Source organism: Staurois parvus, unplaced genomic scaffold (assembly GCF_062004578.1).
Source record: "Staurois parvus isolate SC_StPar_1 unplaced genomic scaffold, SC_StPar_1.0 ptg000168l, whole genome shotgun sequence".
In the NCBI taxonomy this organism is placed as follows: Eukaryota; Metazoa; Chordata; class Amphibia; order Anura; family Ranidae; genus Staurois; species Staurois parvus.
The window spans coordinates 1,983,666-2,005,863 of NW_028317964.1; the positions used below are offsets into that span (position 1 = coordinate 1,983,666).

General features: G+C 40.6%; 1 protein-coding gene across 1 annotated transcript in view; it reads left to right on the forward strand.

The window, feature by feature from the left end:
- Positions 1–22,198, forward strand: part of IQGAP1 (IQ motif containing GTPase activating protein 1) — a 254,871-nt gene that overhangs the window by 207,094 nt on the left and 25,579 nt on the right. Inside the window, exons 19-28 of the mRNA XM_089676402.1 lie at positions 4,140–4,310; positions 7,506–7,589; positions 7,705–7,776; positions 7,857–7,926; positions 9,782–9,990; positions 11,372–11,527; positions 13,203–13,366; positions 17,568–17,792; positions 20,332–20,472; positions 21,213–21,297. Coding sequence (XP_089532528.1) covers positions 4,140–4,310; positions 7,506–7,589; positions 7,705–7,776; positions 7,857–7,926; positions 9,782–9,990; positions 11,372–11,527; positions 13,203–13,366; positions 17,568–17,792; positions 20,332–20,472; positions 21,213–21,297 — 1,377 coding nt within the window. The remainder of the gene's footprint in view (positions 1–4,139; positions 4,311–7,505; positions 7,590–7,704; positions 7,777–7,856; positions 7,927–9,781; positions 9,991–11,371; positions 11,528–13,202; positions 13,367–17,567; positions 17,793–20,331; positions 20,473–21,212; positions 21,298–22,198) is intronic.

Genomic DNA, 22,198 nt, shown 5'->3' on the forward strand with positions numbered 1-22,198 from the left:
AAGGGGGGGTGACCAGCCGTCCCCCTTCCCGCTCCCGTCTCACCACCACCAGCTGATCCGTAGGAGGATGCCGCGGCTGCACCTGGCCGCAGCAGGCCGCACCGGGTCGTCACCGCAGGACGGCGCCCGAAGCGCTCAAGACTTCCCAACCGCACTGCAGCAGGGACGGGTGAGTAACCCGCTCGCCCCCGCCCTCCTATACGACCTGGATGCCCGAGGTTGGAGAGGAATCCCGCCGGAGCTCCCGGTCATGCGACTCGTCCGGTCGCCATCTTGGACACGCCCCCCACACAATGTTAACTCTCCTAGCGATCAAAACAGTGGGGTAGCAAAGGGAAGGTAAGTATGTGCAACTGATAATTGAAGTGGCCTTAGAGTGAACCTATTGCTTTGCCTTCCATGGTCTAGCACAAACCTTTCCATTTTTTTTTTTATTAACATGAGGGAGACCTTTCTGGTCTCAGGGAACCCCTGCTAATAATTGCTTTATCTGTAACTCATTAGTGTAATGGTCAGTGGGAAGAATACTGCTTACACTTATGGTCATTGGGAAGAATCCCCCCTTGTACAGATACAGTAGCTGAATTGTTGATGTCATTGGTTATTTATCTGAAAGGCAGAAAGTGCTCAAGGATCCTCTAGCAGCCTCTGGAGGAATCCTGGTTGAAGAAGGCTGTTTTAGCATTTTTGTTTCACATGTGGCCTACCCCAATCACCACTTCCTTTTCTATTTAAACACCAGTTTCATGTACTAGTCTGCAGAGAGAGATTTGCTATAGATAATAATACATATTCCTATTTTCACTTTCATGAATATGCTAGGTGGACCAGCTATCTGCATATCTAACACATGCATTGTACAGCTCTACAGCAAACTGATCTTTAGGCCTTCTTCACACAGGCATACCGATCCGTACATCTGTGTGAAGGGCCACCTTCACCCACTTGCATGGGTTTATGGCTTGGTATGTTGGTGTAAATGAGGTCTTATAGAGAAAAGGCAGGAATGTGATATGAAGTACTTTTTTCTAATAATCTCTGGAGGTGGCGGGGAGGGCAATTGCTTACACTTGGTCCTTTGAGTGTTCAAAGTTCATTTTTGGGGTACGTTAAAGACAGTAAGCATAGGGGACAGGTGTCATGATTAAGGGATTGTACTGCAGGAGGGTCATACAAACCTTTCACGTGACTGACCGGTCATGTGAAAGGGCTCTCCTATCTCAGAGTGTTCTCTTCAGCTTTATGCAGAGAACAGTTAGCAAACTGACAGGTTCCACACTGAATTTTATAAACTAGATGTAAATTGCAGCTGCAGTGTAGCGTAATCGCTAAGCTATTCTGTGGAAAGCCTAAAGGTATGTCTGATCTCCACTGCTTTCTCTTTTTTATTTTGGTTACAGTAGAAGAGGGCTAAAAACATTTTATGGCCATCTGTGGAGATTTCTCTTTAGCTCTTGTCCTATAGACTCAACAAGATGTGAATGAAAATCTTTGTATCTGAATATCTTTCCAATGTAAGGACACCCTCATACATGATACAGTCTGAATATACAATCTCCTTTAGATCTAACAACAGCTATGCAGTGCAAGACTGGATACAAATTGATTGCATAGTTTTAACAGAAACTTTTTTATTAGGAATGAAAATGACAACAGAAATGAAATCCATGTGGCACAAGAGTAGAAATATACATTGTGACAATCCAGTATAGGCACATGGGGAACTTTACAATATACATGGTAATAAGGAGGCAGAAAATCTTCAAGATTGGGCAGTAAAGCCACTTCATAGAGATTACAAGGACAACAACATAGTCATGACTACCCAAGGAAGCACTACTGACTGAAAGAGGGGGGGGGGGGGAGGGGAAGGGGGCGGATAGAGGGAAAGGGAGTAGAAGAGAAGGACAGGAAAGGAGACATAGCAGCCATTAGCAATATGAAGAGTCTTCATCCCAATTAGTATAGTATGGTCAGTAACAACCATAAGTAGTATTTACAGGGACAAACCTCTAGCTTCCACCCAAGGACCCCAGAATTTATGGAATTTGTTAGGGTAGTTACGGTCCATATAAATCAAGGATGGGGAGCACCTGATTGATCATAGCTTTCTACTGTTCGACTGTGGGGGATTCTGCCATCTTCCATTTAAACAAAATAAGTTTCCTTGCATAAAAGGCCACATAGTAAATAAAGCACCTTTAGTGAAAAGAGGCCTCAATGCCATCTCCCACGTGCAACAAGAGGAATACGGGATCCAAAGGTTTGGTTCAGCTACAACCTCCTGGCAGTAACTCTGCATGTGAGGGCAAGATCAAACCATATGTAAGAAGGTTCTCACTTCCAATCTACACTTTGGGCAGTGGCTATCAACTGTGGGGTAGATGGGAGACATCCGCTGAGGTGTGTAATACACACAGTTGAGAAATTTCAATGGGATGCATCTTTATACCCTCCCCCCAGTCCTCATCTATAAGAGTAGGTAGATCTCCCTGCCAGGTGTGACATAACTGCATGACTTTAGACGTGTCTTTGCTCGAAATCTGTAAATAGAGAGAGGAAAGAGTTATATCTGCATTTTTACAGGCAAGAAAGCGTTCAACGGGGTGGGACACTAAAGTGATAGGGGTAGGAAATTGTGCTTTAACCGCATGTCGCAGCTGAAGGTATCTGAAAAACATCCAATTGTGTAGATTATAATCTGCCTTCAAATTGTCAAAAAGACAAGAGAGAACTGGTTGGGATATTATGTTTAAGGGTGGTGATACCAAACCGCACCCACACCACTGGGTCCGGGACCATACAAAGGTGTGGAAGAGGTGGGTTACCCCACATAGGTGTATGTGGGGAAATAGTATTGGGTCTCCCCAGAAATCTAGTCACCTGTTGCCAGACCATAATCTTAATGTGCATCGGAATCATAATGGGAGGATTGGAACAGGGCCCTCTGAGACTTTTACTTAATTCTGCATAGGATCCCAAACCACCATTGGATGGGCACCAGAAACGTCACCCAGTAAGTAGGGTCTAATTAAAATTAGGAAGAGCTAAACCACCCTCCAGCACAGGGAGTTTTGATTGAATAGTTTAGGTAGGTCGTTAATATACAAAGTTTTGGTAAATCTAAAGTTGAGTGTACAAAGATTGTTTGGTCAGATTGTAACATGCATGGTCACCCATAGACAGTTGTTGATCCAAAGAAAGAAAACACCGCTGTAGGTTTGTGCAGCAGGATCCCCCCAATGCTCCAACTGCAGAGGTGCTCACCTCCGGAAACAGCAACAATAGAAGAGAATGGCTGCACACTCTTCTGGGACGTGATGGTTTATTTAAATATTCTTCTAAACAAATATCAAAGTTCATAGCACACCGAATTAGAGTACAATCAGGAGAGATGTTGACACATGTTATGAATAAGCGCTACGGAGTGTGAAACACATCAGCATCTCCCCTGATTGTACTCTGTGTGCTATGAACTTTGATATTTGTTTAGAAGAATATTTAAATAAACCATCACGTCCCGGCGGAGTGTGCAGCCATTCTCCTCTATTGTTGCATCGACAGTTGTCATAGGAATAAGTGACCTCATTGGAAGATTTCTCCTCTATGCCTCTTCTATTTGTAACTCAGAATTTTGGATTTACCATCACTTTCCTGATAAAAATAGGGGCACAGACAGCAATAAAGAACTGACAGTGGTTTAAGTACAGTACCATTTTGTATAGCGACCTTTATTGCTTTGGGGAGAACTTACCGTAGCATTGGTGACCATTGTAGAACAGAGTTATGTTTGTTGGGTACCCTTGTCCTTTGTGTGTGCTTACCAGAATATGTGTGGAGACAATCTAAAGTACAGCAAGTGATTAAAATTAATGAGACTCATTTTAGAAAATTGCCAGACAAATACTTGGCTATTGCACAAGAAAGTGTTTTCTTTATTTTGACATTCAGAGGCTGATTACAGCCATTATAGTACCATCTACCACTAGGCTACCAAAACTACTGTTTTTTAAAGCAGACAAGCTTGGTCTATGTAGGTGTCTATGTTTAATTGCTTTCATTAGATAAATGGATTGACAAAGCTAATACATGTACAGAAATTCTGTTTTACTGATTGTATATACATTTGCCTTTTGCAGAGCACCATTTCAGGAGTTTCAGCTGCGTATAACCGGGAACAACTGTGGCTCGCCAATGAAAATCTTATTACTAAACTGCAGGCCCGGTGTCGTGGCCATCTCATACGCAAGCAGTTTAACAACAGAAAGAAATTCTTAAGGGAACAGGTCCCTGCTATAACATGTATTCAGGTAAGTTCTGCTTTACCAGTCGTGTGGTTTTCAGTTTTTGGGATTGCCTGGGGCCTCTGCAGGATTTAAAGTGACAACAAAAAATATCCTTGTTCTCCAAAAATAATCCATACACATCTACTATAAAGCTAAAGCAGGAATTCAGTTACTTTGTAAAATGTGCTGGCATGCTAAGAGTTAAATCCAACAAGGTGCATGCCACCTCAGGACTTAACTCACTGACCACTTGCCAACCACGCTATAGCGGAATGACGGCTACAGCGTGGTTGTCCAGTTCTGGGAGGGAGTCATATGACGTCCTCCCAGAACGCGCCTTCCTGCTCGCACCCGGCGATCTCTGTGTCCTAAGGACACAGCTGATCATGTGATGTGGTAAAAGGCCAATCACAGCGGCCTTTTACCACGTGATCAGCTGTGTCCAATGACACACCAGATCACCGGTAAATGTAATTGCCGGTTACCGGCTGCACTGTACCAGTGTGAGGAAAGTACTGCCGATAAGCGGCAATTGACAGAGGACGGATCAGCACCGATCATCAGGGCACTGATGATCAGTGACCACCAGTGCCACTCACCTGTACCCATCAGTGCCTAGTAGTGCTACCCACCTGTGCCGAGCAGTGCCCCCCCAATCAGTGCTGCCCAGCAGTGCCGTCAGTAACACCCATCAGTGCCCATCATTGTTGCATATCAGTGCAGCATCCTCATTGCCGCCTATAAGTGCCTATCAGTGCTGCCTATCAGTGCCCATAAGTGCTCCCTACCAGTGCAGCCTCATCAACGCACATCAGTGAAGGAGAAAAATTACCTGTTTGCAAAATGTTATAATAGTTTTATAATTTTTTATAGTTTTGGTTTATAGCGGAAAAAATAAAACACCCAGTGGCGATTTAATACCACCAAAAGAAAGCTCTATGTGTGTGAAAAAAAATGATAAAAATTTCATACGGGTACAGTGTTGCATGACCGCACAATTGTCATTCAAAGTGCAACAGTGCTGAAAGCTGAAAATTGGCCTGGGCAGGAAGGGGGTATAAGTGCCTGAAAGGCAAGTGATTAAATAGGAGAACTCCAGAGAGGGGGTCACAATTGAATACCTGACTGCTGACACATGTGAACGCACTTTTATTTTCATTTGGACTAGTCTGAAGTATAATAAATTATGCAGTCTTAACAAGAATCATTCGGCTATAGCGCGGTTGGCAAGTGGTTAATTAACACTCCTATTTAAGTTTCACATATCTGTCCTATAAGACCTAGACAATAAATAACTGATCCAGTAAGACAGGAACATTGTGTAACAGTGTTGTCTTGTACACAGTTGTGTATGCTTTTGTTTGGGATTGATGGTACTCAAGGCCTCGCCTTCTATTCACATGTAGGAGGTGTTTGCTCCAAGGAAGCATGTGGAGGATTCAAGGACAGGTAGATTCGTCAGCATAAAAAATACAAGATGCCATTCTCTTAAGCTGCATCAATACAAATATTATGCCCAATAGATTCTATCAATTCACAGATGTCACCATTTGCTGCAGCTATAAAGGCTGGAATGATAGACTGAAACAAATGCATTATCCAAAATAATAGGAGGGCTGAAGGGACGGTGTTAAAATGCTGGACAAGTTTTCAGTCTTTGTTTCCTAAGTGAGTCATCACCAGTGTTGGAATCAGGTGTAGAGGGCCCACCAATAAATAAAGTTCTGAACACTCTCCATTGGAGCAAAAACAATACACAGTACACAACATAAACATTGCATAACAATAAATACAATCATCAACATTAGGAAAGTATTTTCATGATTTTGAGATACTTCGATGCAATAAAACAAGTTAATGTGCTGAGCTGCAAGATGAATTTCCCATGGGCAACTTTCTTTATTTTTGCTGCTATTAGACATCATATTATGTTTATTGTTTTTGTATCATGTTCTTAGTGTGGAAGAAATGTTGTATTGTAGCTGTGAAAACATCATTGCCCCTTTGCACTTCACTGGTTGATCATGAATAAAAAATTGCAGATAAGGGCCACATTGTAGGATACACCATTTGAAAAATGTAATTCTTGTAGACACCTAGAAGAGTGACAACAGAGAAGAATCAAGTGGGTGCATGTAGTCTGACTTTATTTTAAATTAATGTGTGCCTTAGGATTAACACATTTAACCCAAGCGTGTATAAATTTACTTACTGTTGATCGACTCCCTAACACTCCTGGAAAGCCTCTTCCATGTATTCACTACTCATTTGATAAAATAATACTTCCTAACCCTACACTTACATCTTTCTCCTGCTTTTAGGTCATATCCCAGTATTAAGTTCATCTTTGTGTTGAAAATGCAACCCCTGAAACATATTTCTATACTTTGAGTATTTAAGGGTTTGTCATGTTTCCCCTTTTCCATTCTTTTCTCAAGACTGTGTAGATATTATGTTCCTGCTATCTCTGCTGATATGTTCTTTTCCTCAGACCTTGTACCATTTTTTGTAGCCCATCTCTGGACTCACTCTGTCTTTTAAAAATCTTTTGTACATAAGGTCTCCAGGGCTGGATACAGTATTCAAAATTAGGTCTAATTAAGGCTCTGTGGCAGCAGTTCTCAACCTTTTCACATCAGGGGAACTCCTGCTAAAACCAATTTATTAGGAATCATTGGAACGTTCCTTTAGATTTGAGGTCAGGAAATAGAATGCCTGCCTCACACCGGGCAGCACCATCAAGTGTGGAGGTTGCTCAGCTATAGCCAAAAGACCCCTTGAAATCTCTAGAGGAACCTTAGTTCCTAGAATAGCTGCTCCATATAGTGAGATAAGGACCTCCTTCTTCCTGCTGGTGATCCTCAACTGATACCTAAAGATCTATACAGTGGAATAATGATTTCCTTCCTCCTGTTGGGGATCCCTCTAGTGAAAACTAAGGATCTATAGAGGGGAATCGGGACTTCCTCATAACTAAAGATCTATATAGCCAAATCTGAACCTTATTCCCCCTGCTAATGATCTAGTGAATTCTGATCTCCTTCCCCATAACCTGGTTACACTTTTTGGTAATTTTACACTTGTCTGAACTGAGAACCCTGGAATCTGTTCTGGCCAACACTGTACCTCCAATACTGTATGATGGGGAGAATATTTTAGTTTTCCTATGGTAATCATTTTGCACATTTTCTTATATTGATGTTTTCTGTTTGTTGCCAGGCCCATTACAGAGGACAGAAGCAGAGGAAGGCATTCAAAGATCGCAAGGAGTATCTGAACAATCACAATGATGAAGTTGTCAAGGTATTTAAATGTTTGGCTTGCTACTGTTGTGTAGATGGTGATGCTAGTTGCTTACGTGAAGTATTGAGCTATGTGCCTTGTACATGTCTGTAACATGTTTTTAATTATATTCTAGATTCAGTCATACACAAGAATGTACCAGGCCAGGAAGCGCTACAAAGATAGACTAAAGTACTTCAGAGACCACGTAAGAGCCTTGACCTGTTCTATATATCCCATGTACTGTGGTATGAACAGCACATTACTAAACGCCTCTCTTGTCTGCAGATTGATGATATTGTGAAAATCCAAGCCTTCATCCGAGCTAACAAAGCACGAGATGACTACAAAACCTTGAGTAAGTAAATAGTGTTCTATTTAGGTCAGTTGTTCCAAGCTTTTCCACATGAATGCATGGACTGTTTCATTTAGAGTTTCACAAATTTTAGGTTTTGGTTTCCTTTTAATTGATTACAGGTATTCAGATAGCATAGACTATGTATGCAGAGCTTTACATGTATATTCACATCTATCCCTGTCCTCAAGGAGCTTACAATCTAAAGCCCTCATCTCACATGCATACGCACATATATATACACACAAACTAGGCCATGTTAGATGTGAACCATTGACCCTACCAGCATGTCTTTGGAGGGTGGGAGGAAAGCGTAGGACCCGGGAGACACAGACACAGGGAGAACATTCAAACTCCATTCAGAGAGCATTCTGACTAGACACCCCAGGGATCCCATGGCTGCAAGACAAAAGTGCTAACCACTAAGCCCCTGTGCTGCCAATTTAGTCTCACATCTCCCTGGAATCATAGACTACTACTAGATGTAAACAGGACCAAATTAGCAGCCACATGACCCATCCCAACGGCTGGTGATAAGAAATCACATGACCTTTACTTTGGTGCTCTGTTACATTGAGTAACAGTTTGGATGCGGTAGCATTTAGCCCTGGTTCACACTAGAGCGACATGAAAGTCCTGCCTGAGACTTTAAAGCAATTTCAAGGTGACTTTGAAGTTTTGCAACTTTGGTTGTGGCCAATCATAGCAATACAGTGTGACACAATTCCTATAACAAATATAAACATACATAACAAACCATACTATTCAGCTTACATTTTTTGGATTGCTCAGTGGTTGAAAAGGTGTCCCACTCGTCATGGTACAGACTTGTAACCTACAACCATGAAGGGTCTTTCTTCACTTGGTACTAGGCTGATTAACAGTTCCTTGTCCCGAACATTAGGCATGCGTCTGGACGCCATTTCTACTGCACTGCCCACATTGCAAAGACAACTGTAACAACATGATGTCCAGTCTAGCTATGTGGTTGGGAGGTATCAAATATTGGGCGGTAGCTGACAATGGGACACTTGGGAGGAGAATTCAACAGCAGGGATGGCCAAGTACAGAATTATACAGCAGAAATATTAATGTTAGTGAAATATAAGTTTAAAAAAGGCTCAGAAATCACTGCTGTGTCTTGCTGACAATTTTTAATTGCAGTCTGTAGGAGGTGTGCCACACAAAAATCACCCAAAAGGCGTTGACGGTTTTGTTTTTTCTTTTGTTGCAGCGACACAGGATGCTGCAACGAAGACAGCACCCATTAAAATGTGTTTTCACTTGACCTGAGACTTTACATGTTGCCAAAATGTGGCAGGCCACTGGAAAACTGCAAAAGTGTGACCCAGGGCCTAGTAAAACAAGTGTAATAGTGGCATATTGGAATCATATTCTACAATAAAATGACAATTTCTTATTAAATTTGAAAGAAAGACCACAATCTCCTTTCGATCGACCAGTAACTAGTACTAATGTGAGATGGTCTACCTAAACATTCCATTCAGCTTTTATTCCTTCATGTAGGCCTTCACACCCAATAGTATTTGGTAAATCAAAAAGTGATAGTACAATCAAATTGGAAAGTTGTGACCATTTCATCATTTTTAATTACAGTGATTTTGATTGTAGTAAATCAGATATAAATTTGTCTTTTAACTTTTTGCTCTCTATCCTCTTTCTCTCTCACCCTGATTTTTTTGTCTCACCCTGACAGTTCTTGCTGTCTTTTCTTTCTCTGAGGTTTCCTATTCTCCTTCCATTTTTTTCTCTGTTTCTCGTTGATGTACATAGTTATTGTGTTTCTCTGCTATGATCTGAGGTGTGCTTATTAAACTTTTAACACTTCTGCCTTCAGTCAATGCTGAAAACCCACCCATGGCAGTGGTCCGTAAATTTGTCCATCTTCTGGACCAGAGTGACCAGGATTTCCAGGAGGAACTAGAAGTCATGAAGTTGAGAGAGGAAGTAGTGACTCTGCTGAGATCTAACCAGCAGCTAGAGAATGACCTTAACCTTATGGACATCAAAATAGGACTTCTTGTCAAAAACAAAATTACATTACAGGTATGATTCCAGGATGAATTTTATTTTTCTCAGATGTGCCTGAAATATTCAAATAACAGCAGCAATGGATAAATGCATTTGTTGGAAAGCATGGGCTACAAAACAAATATAAAAGACTATAAAAAAAAAAAACAAGTGGTTAGTCATCAATTTTTCCTGTGTTCTCTCTGCAGCTGATCTTTACCCTATTACTAACCATGCATTGTGATTGTGGGGACAATTCACAAAGCTGTATCTTCCAAGTATGTCGTAAGATACCACAGAAAGTTTGTTGGCACTCACTAAAAAATGGAACTAAAATACTGTATGAGTTATTGTATGAAGTCATTGCTGGCAATTAAAAATTAAAGAAACAAAAAACGCTGTGGGGTCCAACCCATTCGTACTAGGCCCTTCAAGTCTGGTATGGCGTTCGAAGGGAACCCTTACACCTATTTTTTTTTTTTTTTTTTAAATGGCGTGGGGTCCCCCCCCCAAAAATCCATACCAGACCACATGCCTCAACAAGGGGGGTGCACGTATGTGCCTCAGTCAATAATGTCACAAGGAGACAGTCACCCGGTGATGTCACCTTGTGGCCCTGTTCCTTAGTTATTTAAGAGCTGGCAGACAGCAGAACCTTCGTCGGGAGTGGAGCCTCCTTTTTCTTTGTTTTTTTTTTTTTACCTTTCCTGACCTGCCAGGCTGCATGCTCAGATAAAGATCCGCTTTGGATTTTAGTGGGGATCCCCATGCCTTTTTTTTTTGGTGTGGGGGTTCCCCTCAAAATCCAAAATGCCCAGAGGGCCTGGTGTGATTTGGGGAGGCCCTACGTTGTTTTTTTTTTTTTTTTTCATTGCTGGCACATTTTTCTTTTTTTTTTACATACAGCTGATGACTCCTTAAAAACCTTGAAAGTCCCTGGTTAAGGACGCTGGTGGCCGCCCACTCCTTAACAACCATGCTGGCTTTTAAGGACACCGGTGGGTGCCGGTTCCTTAACAAGCAGTGCTATTTAATTCCTTGAATAATGCGTGGCTAGACCACGACTTATTCAGCGAATGTATTTATTTAGCTTTTTGAATTGACTTTAGAGTCAGTTTATGCGTTATTTACCATGCCTTTTTTACTTGTGCGGTAAATACCACATACACTGACCAAATTGACTCTGTCTCACAATTCACATTATAAAGTAGAGGTGTTAGTTGCACACATTTGCAAATATGTAGAAGCAGCAATGCCTCACCAGGGCTCCTCCTGTATACTGCATATATTTGAGAGTCTCCAAGTTGGAGCACATAAAGAAGTGGATAGATTAAGATCAGGTTTGCCTGAAGGGAGCCCACCCCTCCCTAAAGGCACAGGGGCACATGCTTAAAATACTGTCTTTTCTCATTTGCAGGATGTTGTCTCCCATAGTAAGAAGTTGACTAAGAAGAACAAAGAGCAGCTCTCTGATATGATGGCATTAAACAAGCAGAAGGGAGGCTTGAAGGCACTCAGCAAAGAGAAGAGAGAGAAGCTGGAAGCTTACCAGCATCTTTTCTATTTACTGCAGGTAAAGGAATTGTGAACAACATACTCTGCTGTCTGGTTGTCAGGTAAAGGAATGGTGAACAACATACTGTGCTGTCTGGTTGTGCAAAGATTAGAGAAACAATCCCACAAATTTCTCATTTTGACATCTACACCTGCCTATTACATGACACCATTCTACTCGTAACTTCAATAGTCAAATATCTTAGTAGAAGTCTTAAATCAAGTGTAATGAAAGTGGGCTCTTGCTAATGGTTAGGCCCATTGCACATGGGGCTGTCTAGCTGCAATGCATCCCTCCTGGTGCTTTACTGCACCCACAAGGGACAGGTGTAGCATACAGGTGTATGGCAAAGTGTATGGCAGGCTGTGACTGGATGGGGCTGGATGCTGTAGTGAGTAGTACCGACATTTAGAAAATGCAGGAGCGAGGATTCAGAACACAGAAGACCATAGACTTTGACAGGCTGCCTGAAGTGGGCTGGACCCAGCACCTGTCCCTCCTGGGCGCACTGCAGTTAGATGGCCCTGTGTGCAAAGTGGCCTTACTGTGCACTTTTATTCTATCATTTAACCACCTCCCATCCGGCCGTTGTATATAAACGGCCGGACGGTGGCAGTGAAGGGTCGGGTAGCCGTTTATAAACAGCCTCCCCGCACCCTGCTTGTGCGCGCTCCCTGGAAGCGCGCAGCACCGCGATCCGGTGCCCGCTGTGTCCTCTGGACACAGTGGAACACCGATCGTCGGACGGGACCTCTGTACGAGGTCCCGATCATGTGATCACTGATTAGCCAATCAGTGATCACATGCAGAGTAGTAAGCAAGATGTCACTTCTGACATCATTGCTTACTACGTGTGAAATCTGTGAATGATCACAGAGGTCACATGGTACAGGGCTCTTCACAGCAGCCTTGTACCATGTGACAAGCTGTGACCAATCACAGCTCACTCAGTTCTCAATGGCTGCAAGAATGCAGCTAGAGAGAAGGAGAAATTATTGCTTTTACAGCCTTTATGGGTGTAAAAGCAATCCGTGTAAAAAAAAAATCTTCACCCCCCCACAAGTAGTACAGTGTCACCATGGTGACACTGTACTGCTAGGGTGACAGTATGTAAAAAAAAAATAATAAATATAAAAAATTTTTTAAAAAAATGTTTAAAAAATATTATTTTTGCGTGTATACTAATTTGGGTTTTTTTTTTTTTTTTTTTTACTAAAAATATAATGGAATAAATTTTGCCAAGATTTATGATGAAATACTATTTATTTGCAAAATTTTATAAGAAAAACACTTTTTTTCAAAATTTTTGGACTTTTTAATTTACATAGCAAAAAAACTATAAATCCCAGTAGTGAATAAATACCACCAAAATAAAGCTTTACCTGTCTCAAAAAAATGCTAAAAAATTAATATGGGTACAGTGTTGCATGACCGCGCAATTGTCATTCAAAGTGTGATAGCGCTGAAAGCTGAAAATTGGCCTGGAAAGGAAGGGGGTAAAAGTGTCCAGACTGGAGGTGGTTAAAAAAAGGCTTCATCATGCAGGAGCCCCCATTCACTTAAAAAAAAAAAAAAAAAACCTGAGAATCCGCATTTTTGCACTGCTATTAGAAAGCACCAATCAGTATAAAGTTGTACATATAATTTGATATTTCATCTCTTAATTCAATCCTAAACATTTCTGTTTCTACAGACTAATCCAACCTACTTGGCAAAACTGATTTTCCAAATGCCCCAGAATAAGTCTACCAAATTCATGGACTCGGTTATCTTTACTCTCTATAATTATGCATCCAATCAAAGAGAAGAATATCTGCTGCTGCGCCTCTTCAAGACTGCCCTCCAGGAGGAGATTAAGTAGGTGGTTTCCTCCATATAACTACAAACATCATGCTCCTATTCCATCCTAACAAATCTATGTCCTAAAAACAAACAACTGCTACAATTATTCCTCAAGTACAACCACATTTCCAAAAAAGTTGGGAAGCTGAGTAAAATCTACATAAAAACAGAATGCAATGATTTGCAAATCTCATAAACCCAATATTTTAATCACAATAGAAAACCAAATCAAAATAGGAAAATGTACTGTTTTAAGAAAAAAATAAGGTAATTTTGAAGTTGATGGCAGGAACACGTCTCATAAAAGTTGGAACAGGGCAACAAAAAGCTGGCAAAGTAAGTGGTACTAACAATGAAGAGTTGTAAGGACAATTTGCAACTAATTTGGTTAACTGGCAACAAGTATAAAAAGAGCATCTTAGGGCTCATTTACACGTGCTTCAAAATGCGGCATTGGACACGCTTTTTAATGCACTCTGAATGCCAATCAAAGTCCCTGTCACAAAATAAAATGGTTAGCTTACAGTCCTGGTCACACGTGTTTTGTTTGCTTTGCTTCAAAAATTATACCCCATGTTGCTTTCCTGGTGCTTCAAAGCCTCCATAGAAGTCTACGGCAAAGCTTGCTTACAGCACCAACCGCTTTTGAGATGCTTTTATTCAGCTTTAGCGTCACTATGCTTCCAAGGTATTGCAGTTATGAGATATCCCATAATTCACTGGGAGACCAACAAGCAAACCTGAAAGATGTCATCAGCAGCCACTTCTGGTTCAGGTGTACTTATATAATAAGTTTCTAGTGTAGACGTCACATCTGTTGTGCAGCATGGAGCAGCAGGAAGGTGTGCTGGGTCCTGACTGGAGCAAAGCAACTAGCAGACGGCACATATGGTGTGCAACATGGGAATGCTATAGCGGGAGGTGAGTGGGGAATGGAGAAAGTGGACTGGGCAGCGAAGGATCAGCAGAGCTAGCAGACCAGAGCAGGAGAAACTAGCAATGTCACATGTAGTGCGCAGCATGGGAGCAATATAGAGGGAGGTGAGTGGGGAATGGAGAGAAAGGAGGATCAGCAGAGCTGGGGGTTACTACTGAGCGGGAGATCAACAGAGCTGGGGGTTACTACTGAACTGGGGATTAGCAAAGGTAGGGATATTACTGGGTAGGGCATCAATAGAGCTGAGAGTACTACTGAGCAGGGATTCTGCTGAACAAGGGTACTAATAAGCTGAGGATCTGCTGAGTGGGGAGTACCAGGGAGCCAGGGTTCTACTGGGCCCCTGTAAAACAAATAGGAAATCAACACACACACACATAGAGCACATGCCAAGCTTCATTAAAGCTATAAAAAAATATCACAAAGCATCAAAAACACATTAAAAAAGCATGCTGAAGCAGTAGGTACTTTAATGTGTATTGAAGTTGAAGCAAGTGTAAATGAGCCTGACATTCACAGTGTCTCAGAAGCAAAGATGGGGAGAAGTCCACCAATCTGTAAAAAGCTGCATCTAAAAATTGTTGAATAATGTTCCTCAACATAAATTGCAAAGACTTTAGATCTATCATAATCTCCAGTACATAATATTATCAAAAGATTCAGAGAATCTGGAGAAATTTCTGTTTGCAAGAGACAAGGCCGAAACGTAATATTGGATGCCTGTGATCTTCAGACCCTCAGACAGCACAGCATTAAAAACCGGCATGATTCGGTGATGTATATCTCTGCTCAGGAATACTTCCAAAAATCACTTTCTGTGAACACAGTTCACAGTGCTATCCAAAAATTAAGCTCGATCGTGCAGAGAAGAAGCCATATCTCAACACTGTCTTCCCCGAGTCACAGCTCCATTTAAAATGGTCTGTTGCATTGTTGAAAACTGTTTTGTGGTCAGATGAACTGAAATTTGACATTCTTTTTTGGCAACTATTGGTGTTGCGTCCTCCGGACTAAAGAGGAGAGGGACCTTCTGACTTGTTATCAGCGCTCAACTCAAAAGCCTGCATCTCTGATGGTATGTGGCTGAATTAGTGCATATGGAATGAACAGCTTGCACATCTGGAAATACACCCTCAATGCTGAAAGATATATCCAGGTTTTGGAGCAGCATATGTTCCCATCCAAATGACTTCTTTTTCAGGGAATGTCTTGCATATTTCAGCAGAACAATGCTAAACTGCATACTGCCTCTATGAAAACGGCATGGCTTTGTAGAAGAGTATTGGTGCTTAACTGTCCTGCCTGCAGTTTGGTGCATCTTGAAATGAAAAATACGACACAAAAGACCCAGAACAGTTAGAATCCAGAATACAGAGTGTTAAAAGAAGAGCGGATGCTGCGCCTGTCCCAACATTTTTGAGACTTGTTAATGCCACCCAATTCATATTTACCTTCTTTTTTTTCTTAATATGGTACATTCGCTAAACATTTGCTATGTTTTCTATTTGTTATTCTGAATAAACTATGGGTTTATGAGATTTGCCAATAATTGCATTCTGTTATTGTGTCCATTTTACACAGCATCCCAACATTTTTGGAATTAGGGTTGTACAATTTGATATACAAAATATAAGTTATCTATCATGTAGTGACAGCAATAATTCTAGCACCAGACCTCCTGTGATTCTCTAAACTGGTAACTTGTAAAGGCTTTTAAAACATTGCCTACTGATATTTTTAAGTACCATAACTTGTCGTCATTCCATGAGCATATGCAATTTTAAACAATACATGTTGAGTAAATACTCTATATAACATCATCTTTTATACTTTACCAAACAATTGGGTATTATATTTTTTTGTGAATTAAAATTCATTCAAGTGTATTGTTTCCAAAAAAATTGCAATTGAAAAAGCGCTGCGCAAATACCTTGTGACTTAAAAAAAGTGCAACATCCACCATTTTATTCTCTAGGGCTTCTGCTTTAAAAAGTTGTATAAATGTGGGAGTTCGAAGTAATTTTCTAGCAAAAAATTCTGGTTTTTACACGTAGAAGAGGAATGTCAGAATTGACCTGGGGCTGAAGCGGTTAATCCTACAGTCAAAAGAAGTGCAAAATGTTTATGACAATCTCAACCTATAGTGACATAACCCAAAAGTGACTTGTATATGTTCTTATACAGCATTATCAGAGTAAAACATCCCAGATCTACCATAATGCAAGCTATATATAGCTAATATAGATATTAACCCGTTTATGAAGGCAATACACATATGTGGCAGCAGGGTGGCTAGGCCTTTTATAATTTGTTTTATGCTATGCGTGAACAAAGGAAGCATTATCTAAGAAGTGCATATTTTATTAGAAGATCTCAGGGTGCACGGATATATCCATACTCAAAGCACAGCTACCTTTCTCTGATATAAAGGTAACACAGAGGATGAGCAATATTCCAATTTGAAATGGAGGGATTGTTGCACACACTGTCACATTTTGAAATTGGCTCAGCTCTACCCACACAGCCGTGTTATTCATTTTTGTGAATGGGTGAACTACAAGTACCATCAGCCATTGCGGCTGACAGCTTGTATTTCCCAATGAACTGTGAGGTTGCTGATGAGTGCTCTCATAGTTCGTTCACAAACCCTGCAGCTTGTAAACAGTCAGCCCCTTATCGGAGGAATGACCTGAACACTGCAGGGCTGGTCTGCAGTAACCTGACAAGTCTGCAGCGCTCTTGAGCCACTTATCACAGGTGCAATGCTTTTCAGGTTCCTGAGGGAAAAAAAAAAATAAATGCACATTTTTTTTCTAAAAGGTGAACTTAGCCTTTAAAGCCCACCCTTTTGCCCCTGCACATGTGTTATGTGGTCTAAAGAGGTTAAACCATTCGTGTTTTTATCTGCATTTTTATGTGGAGGGAAAAATCACAGGAGGGGCTCATGAAATTAGTTTTACAGATAGCACTAATAAAGATAACTACATAAACATATACATATTTAATATTTAAAAATAACTGGAACTGTGATAAACTTGCCCCACCGTATTAGATTGTAAGCTCTTATGAGCAGGGCCCTCTTAATACTCTTGTTCTTTATTGTATTGTAACTGTACTATATCCCTTTATATTGTAAAGCACAAACTGTTGCCGCTATATACATTCTATATAATAATAATAAATTTATATCATGTACACAAAATATATATTTCTAACATAAAAAAGAGAACGTTTGACAATCCTTAAAGTGAATACCTATTTTGATTTTTTTTCCCACAGATCTAAAGTGGACATGATCCAAGAAATAGTCACAGGAAACCCCACTGTTATCAAGATGGTGGTGAGTTTTAACCGAGGGGCTCGTGGCCAGAATGCTTTGAGGCAGATCCTGTCACCAGTAGTGAAGGAGATCATGGATGACAAGTCACTCAACATCAAAACTGACCCTGTGGATATTTATAAGTCATGGGTCAACCAGATGGAATCTCAGACTGGAGAAGCCAGGTGATAGTCTTAACACTCTTGTATGGAACTTTATCATTGCTGTATTGTCTCTCTTTATATTGTAAAGCGCTGAGCAAACTGTTGGCGCCATATATATCCTGTATAATAATAATAATCCCGTACTCGATTTACTCCAGCTCTTATGATCAGACGGGCAGCCATAGTGCTCCTCCCATCCTCCTTCTCTGACCACATATAAGGTATTCTGTTTGGGCCAGGGACAAGAATTATATTATTTTTTATACAATTTGACTTTCATTTCTCTGTGTTGGATTTTTCCTATGTTTTAGAATTTACAAGTTGTTGTTCCTTACTCTAAATTCCTTTCACAACTTAACATCAAAATTTCCTCTTATGTCTAATGTTACATTGTCTGTCACCCGTCATTCATCTTGCTCAAATAGATAGCTGTTCCTTTAGCTGTTTAATCTACATGATTCTTAGTCCCTGTGGACTCAGTAACCCTGTTACCCCTTGTGGATATTGTGGATTTCTGTCCACTTTAACCATTTATCTAGGGGCTCAGTAAAGGCAGAACTGCACCTTCGGTTCATGTATTCTCTAGCGCTCCTCTTGAGCTGGGCATTTTCTGAGCGTACTCTCTTACCTTTTCCCTTGTTTAATTTAATGCCCATAATGACTGGCCAGTCTTCTCTCTTCTTTACATGTTCCTATGCCCTCTTGCTTCTAGATCTGTTACAGCAGATGTGTGCTTCATATAACCTGTTAACCAGCACTATTATTCCTTTTTAACTATAACACTCCGTTATACAGTAGACAGTGACAATATAACATATAACTACTAATCAATATAGTTCGATTAAGAGGAGTAAAATAGGTTCCTTTTGTCCCAAAAATGTGTTACTGATCAAAACAGTTTGATATCTCAAATGTAAGCAAAGGGCTTATCTCAGCCGGCTGATTATCAGAAATTCCCAGATTGTCTCAGGCTGCTCGTTTTGGATTCTCAGGGTCACCCCCCCAGGTAAAAGTTTGCCATCTGTTCTGGACACTAATACTGACATTTTATAGCTGGGAAACTTCTCCTCATCCTCATATTGATTAGTGGTTCCAAATTAACAATAACCACTGCGGTAAGGAACAGACACAAAAAAGATACACTCAGCATCTTTCCAAATAACTGTTCATTTGAAGGTCTTTAGACACGTGATTACGTAGGTATCACATTAATATTACAATTTTACGTTTATGGTAACAAGGGGTATTACATAGACAGGATAATTTTTAATCAGGAAGGAATGCAAACATGTGATGAAAACATTGGTAGTGCCATGTGCACAGTGAGTGCCGTGTACAATACATAGGCAAAGTATACAAAATAGAATACATTATTACACAGAATTTACACATTTCCTTTACATTTTGTATTTCCCATCACTTTAAGTGACAGATAGTGAACCTTTCCAATGAGGACATAGACAGGAATGAAAACTAGCTGAGGTTTTAATCCTTCTTTACTCTATATAAAAGAGAAAAAGATTGGCTATGCACAAATGTAAATTTGTCTGTAGTTTAAAGTGGGTATGTGTAGAACAACGTGGAGCCATTTTAGATGAGTGTGTTGCCCTTGGGGAAGGCGGTATTTAAAGGTTCCATACTCATTCCTTCTCTGAAAAGCGATCTGTGTTTTTGCTTTAGGCGTCAGCACAACCCCATTGACATGAATGGCCAAGTTTAACAGGCGAATGATTCCTCTGTCAACGTGACTTGCTATGTTAAATTATCTGCAGCATGTAAATAAATCCCTCCAGCTGGCATAGTAGGCTTTAGGTGGGTGGTCAGGAAGCCATAAAACCATGGCCTGTTTTTGCCACTTGTTTGAAAGGGGCCCTAATATCACAATCTCATCTTAGCTGGTGCCAGTGACTACTGAAAAATGTTGATGTTTGGTCACACATATAAATAAAATAATGTATGGAGAATGTTTCTGTGGTTATCAAAAATGTAGTTTTTTAATAAAAGTAGAGTATTTACTACTTTACTACTAAATGCTAGAACAGCATGACATAAACAGAGCAAGAGCAATATCACTGACCTTAAAGTGGAACTAAAGGGGTTAATACATTTCCAAAGGTCCTTTGCAAACGCTGGCATCTTCTTCTGTGTGCCGGTCTTTGGCCATCTTCATTGGCCAGCATGAGATGAAGTTACTCCTGTCCATGTGCAGGAACAACTCATCCCAGCAAACAGTGCTTGACACCTCACTGTAAGCTGAGCTATGCATGTGCAGCTGTGTTTACAGCGCTGGAGAGCTCAGTGAGCAAGCAGGTAGGGGCATTTTATTGCTGAAGACACCTTGCATGTCACTTCTGCAGTAAAAGCCTGCCTGCTTACTGTTTGTTCTGCTCTAAGGTAAGGTTGAAGGTTCCACAGCAGTAGTGCGGTCTCTTCAGTTGTTTTTAGGTTGTGGTATAAATTCTTTCTATAGAACAAACTATATCCAGCTTGTTTTCCAGTTTGCTTAAGCATTGGCATAGTTAAAATGCATTATCTAACACTTATATACTTCACCATCCAGCAAACTGCCATATGATGTTACACCAGAGCAAGCAATGTCACATGAGGAGGTCAGGACCAGACTGGATTCTTCCATCAAAAACATGCGGGCAGTGACTGACAAATTCCTGTCTGCCATTGTCAGCTCCGTTGATAAGATCCCGTAAGTATGTGTGCTGGTCATTTGGTAATTGCTTTTGAAAGCAAAAAAAACATATTCCCCTATTAGCCAGGAATACAAATGCAGGTAGAAAAGACCTCAAATATTGTCAAAGAGGTATAGTTTAATGTGTAACTGAAATATTAAGAATTTGGGACATTACCAGTGAAGTGGCAGAACATGAGGTTGTATTGATAATAAAAAAAAAAAAAAAAGTTTAAATGTTTTTCTCTTGTGAAGCATGTACATTTAATATATGAGAATTTTGCTAATTTTATTAGGCTATTTCCTCTGTAGGTTGACTGTTTTTTCATTCATAAATAAAAGGCTCATTTAGGAAAATACAGCATTGTGGCCACTAGACTATCTGATTGCCATCTCCATGAAGTGGCCATAATGTGATATTTTCTTGATTCACTTTATACTGTAAGAATGAAAAACATTGGACCTAGAAAATAGCCTAATATCATTCCTTTGCACAGAAGGGAATGTGTATGCTGTTTCACAGGATTAATATCACCTGTAAACATGCATAACCGCCAGCATGTATGTGTAAATGTAGCCAATGTACAATAAATTAATATTCTGGCCAGTTCAATGCATTTATGCTCAAACGCCATATGCTCATAAAGGTGCATACATATTGTAAGAGAGATTTTTTTCTGCCAAATTTTCTGCTTTTTTTCCATTTGCCTGATTTCCAGGCATGTCCTTACATCATTTTTATTACATTTGCCTTCCAGTTACGGCATGCGTTACATTGCAAAGGTCTTGAAAGATACACTTCATGAGAAGTTTCCTGATGCTGGAGAGGATGAGCTGCTCAAGGTCAGTCGCTTTGTAAAATACAAATTGTAACAAATAGGCTTTACTTATGATCATGCTTATGCTGTCCTCAGTGAGGCTGAAGAAAGGAAAAAAATGTTGTAAAGCATTGCATCCGCGATCGGCAGATTGTGGGTGCAATGCCAGGATCCTGCAGACCGCTGTCTACCTGTATCTCCCATACAAGAAGGCAGTTACTAAATTGCAGGAAGAATCAATGAGCTATGAAAATGCTCACCAACACCGTAGCCCGACATGTGCCTTTACGTTTGTATGTGCGTATATGTATATGTGGGGGTCCTCAACATTTTTTGTGTGGGGGGAATGCTATGTGCTTAGGTGTAACTTTTTTTTTTTGTAATAAAATTTTTTTTATTTAACTTTTTCTTTTCATCACATAAGGGAGGCACATGGGGGTGGTGGCACCAGTACTGTGGAAGCTATCGGGCAGCAGTTATATACACAATCCCGGTGGCTTCAGCCATCGGTTTGTATATAAACACCCCCACTATCAGGTTCTTATGACGTACCGACCTGGTGGCAAACTTTCAATCCATGTATGGTCAAGGTGGTTGTACTGAGGTCCATCTACCAATCGACTCCTGTATAACCTCCATGCAATGATGATCCCCACTGTCAGAATACAATAACTAAGCGGGAGGATTTCCCCATTTACTTCCAATGTGTGAATGGGGGAATAGGGTCAGTTTTTTTTCGTACAACCTGTTGGTTGAACCAAAAAAAAAAACGGACTCCTGTATGGGCTGTCTTACTAACCAGTATAGTCCAAAGTCTTGGTGCCAATAAATTGTGTATTGTATTGTGCCTTCAAGGAGAGGGGTCACTATCAGATGTATGCATTACCCCCAGTGGCTACATCATGCAGTATATAATGGCTGACAAG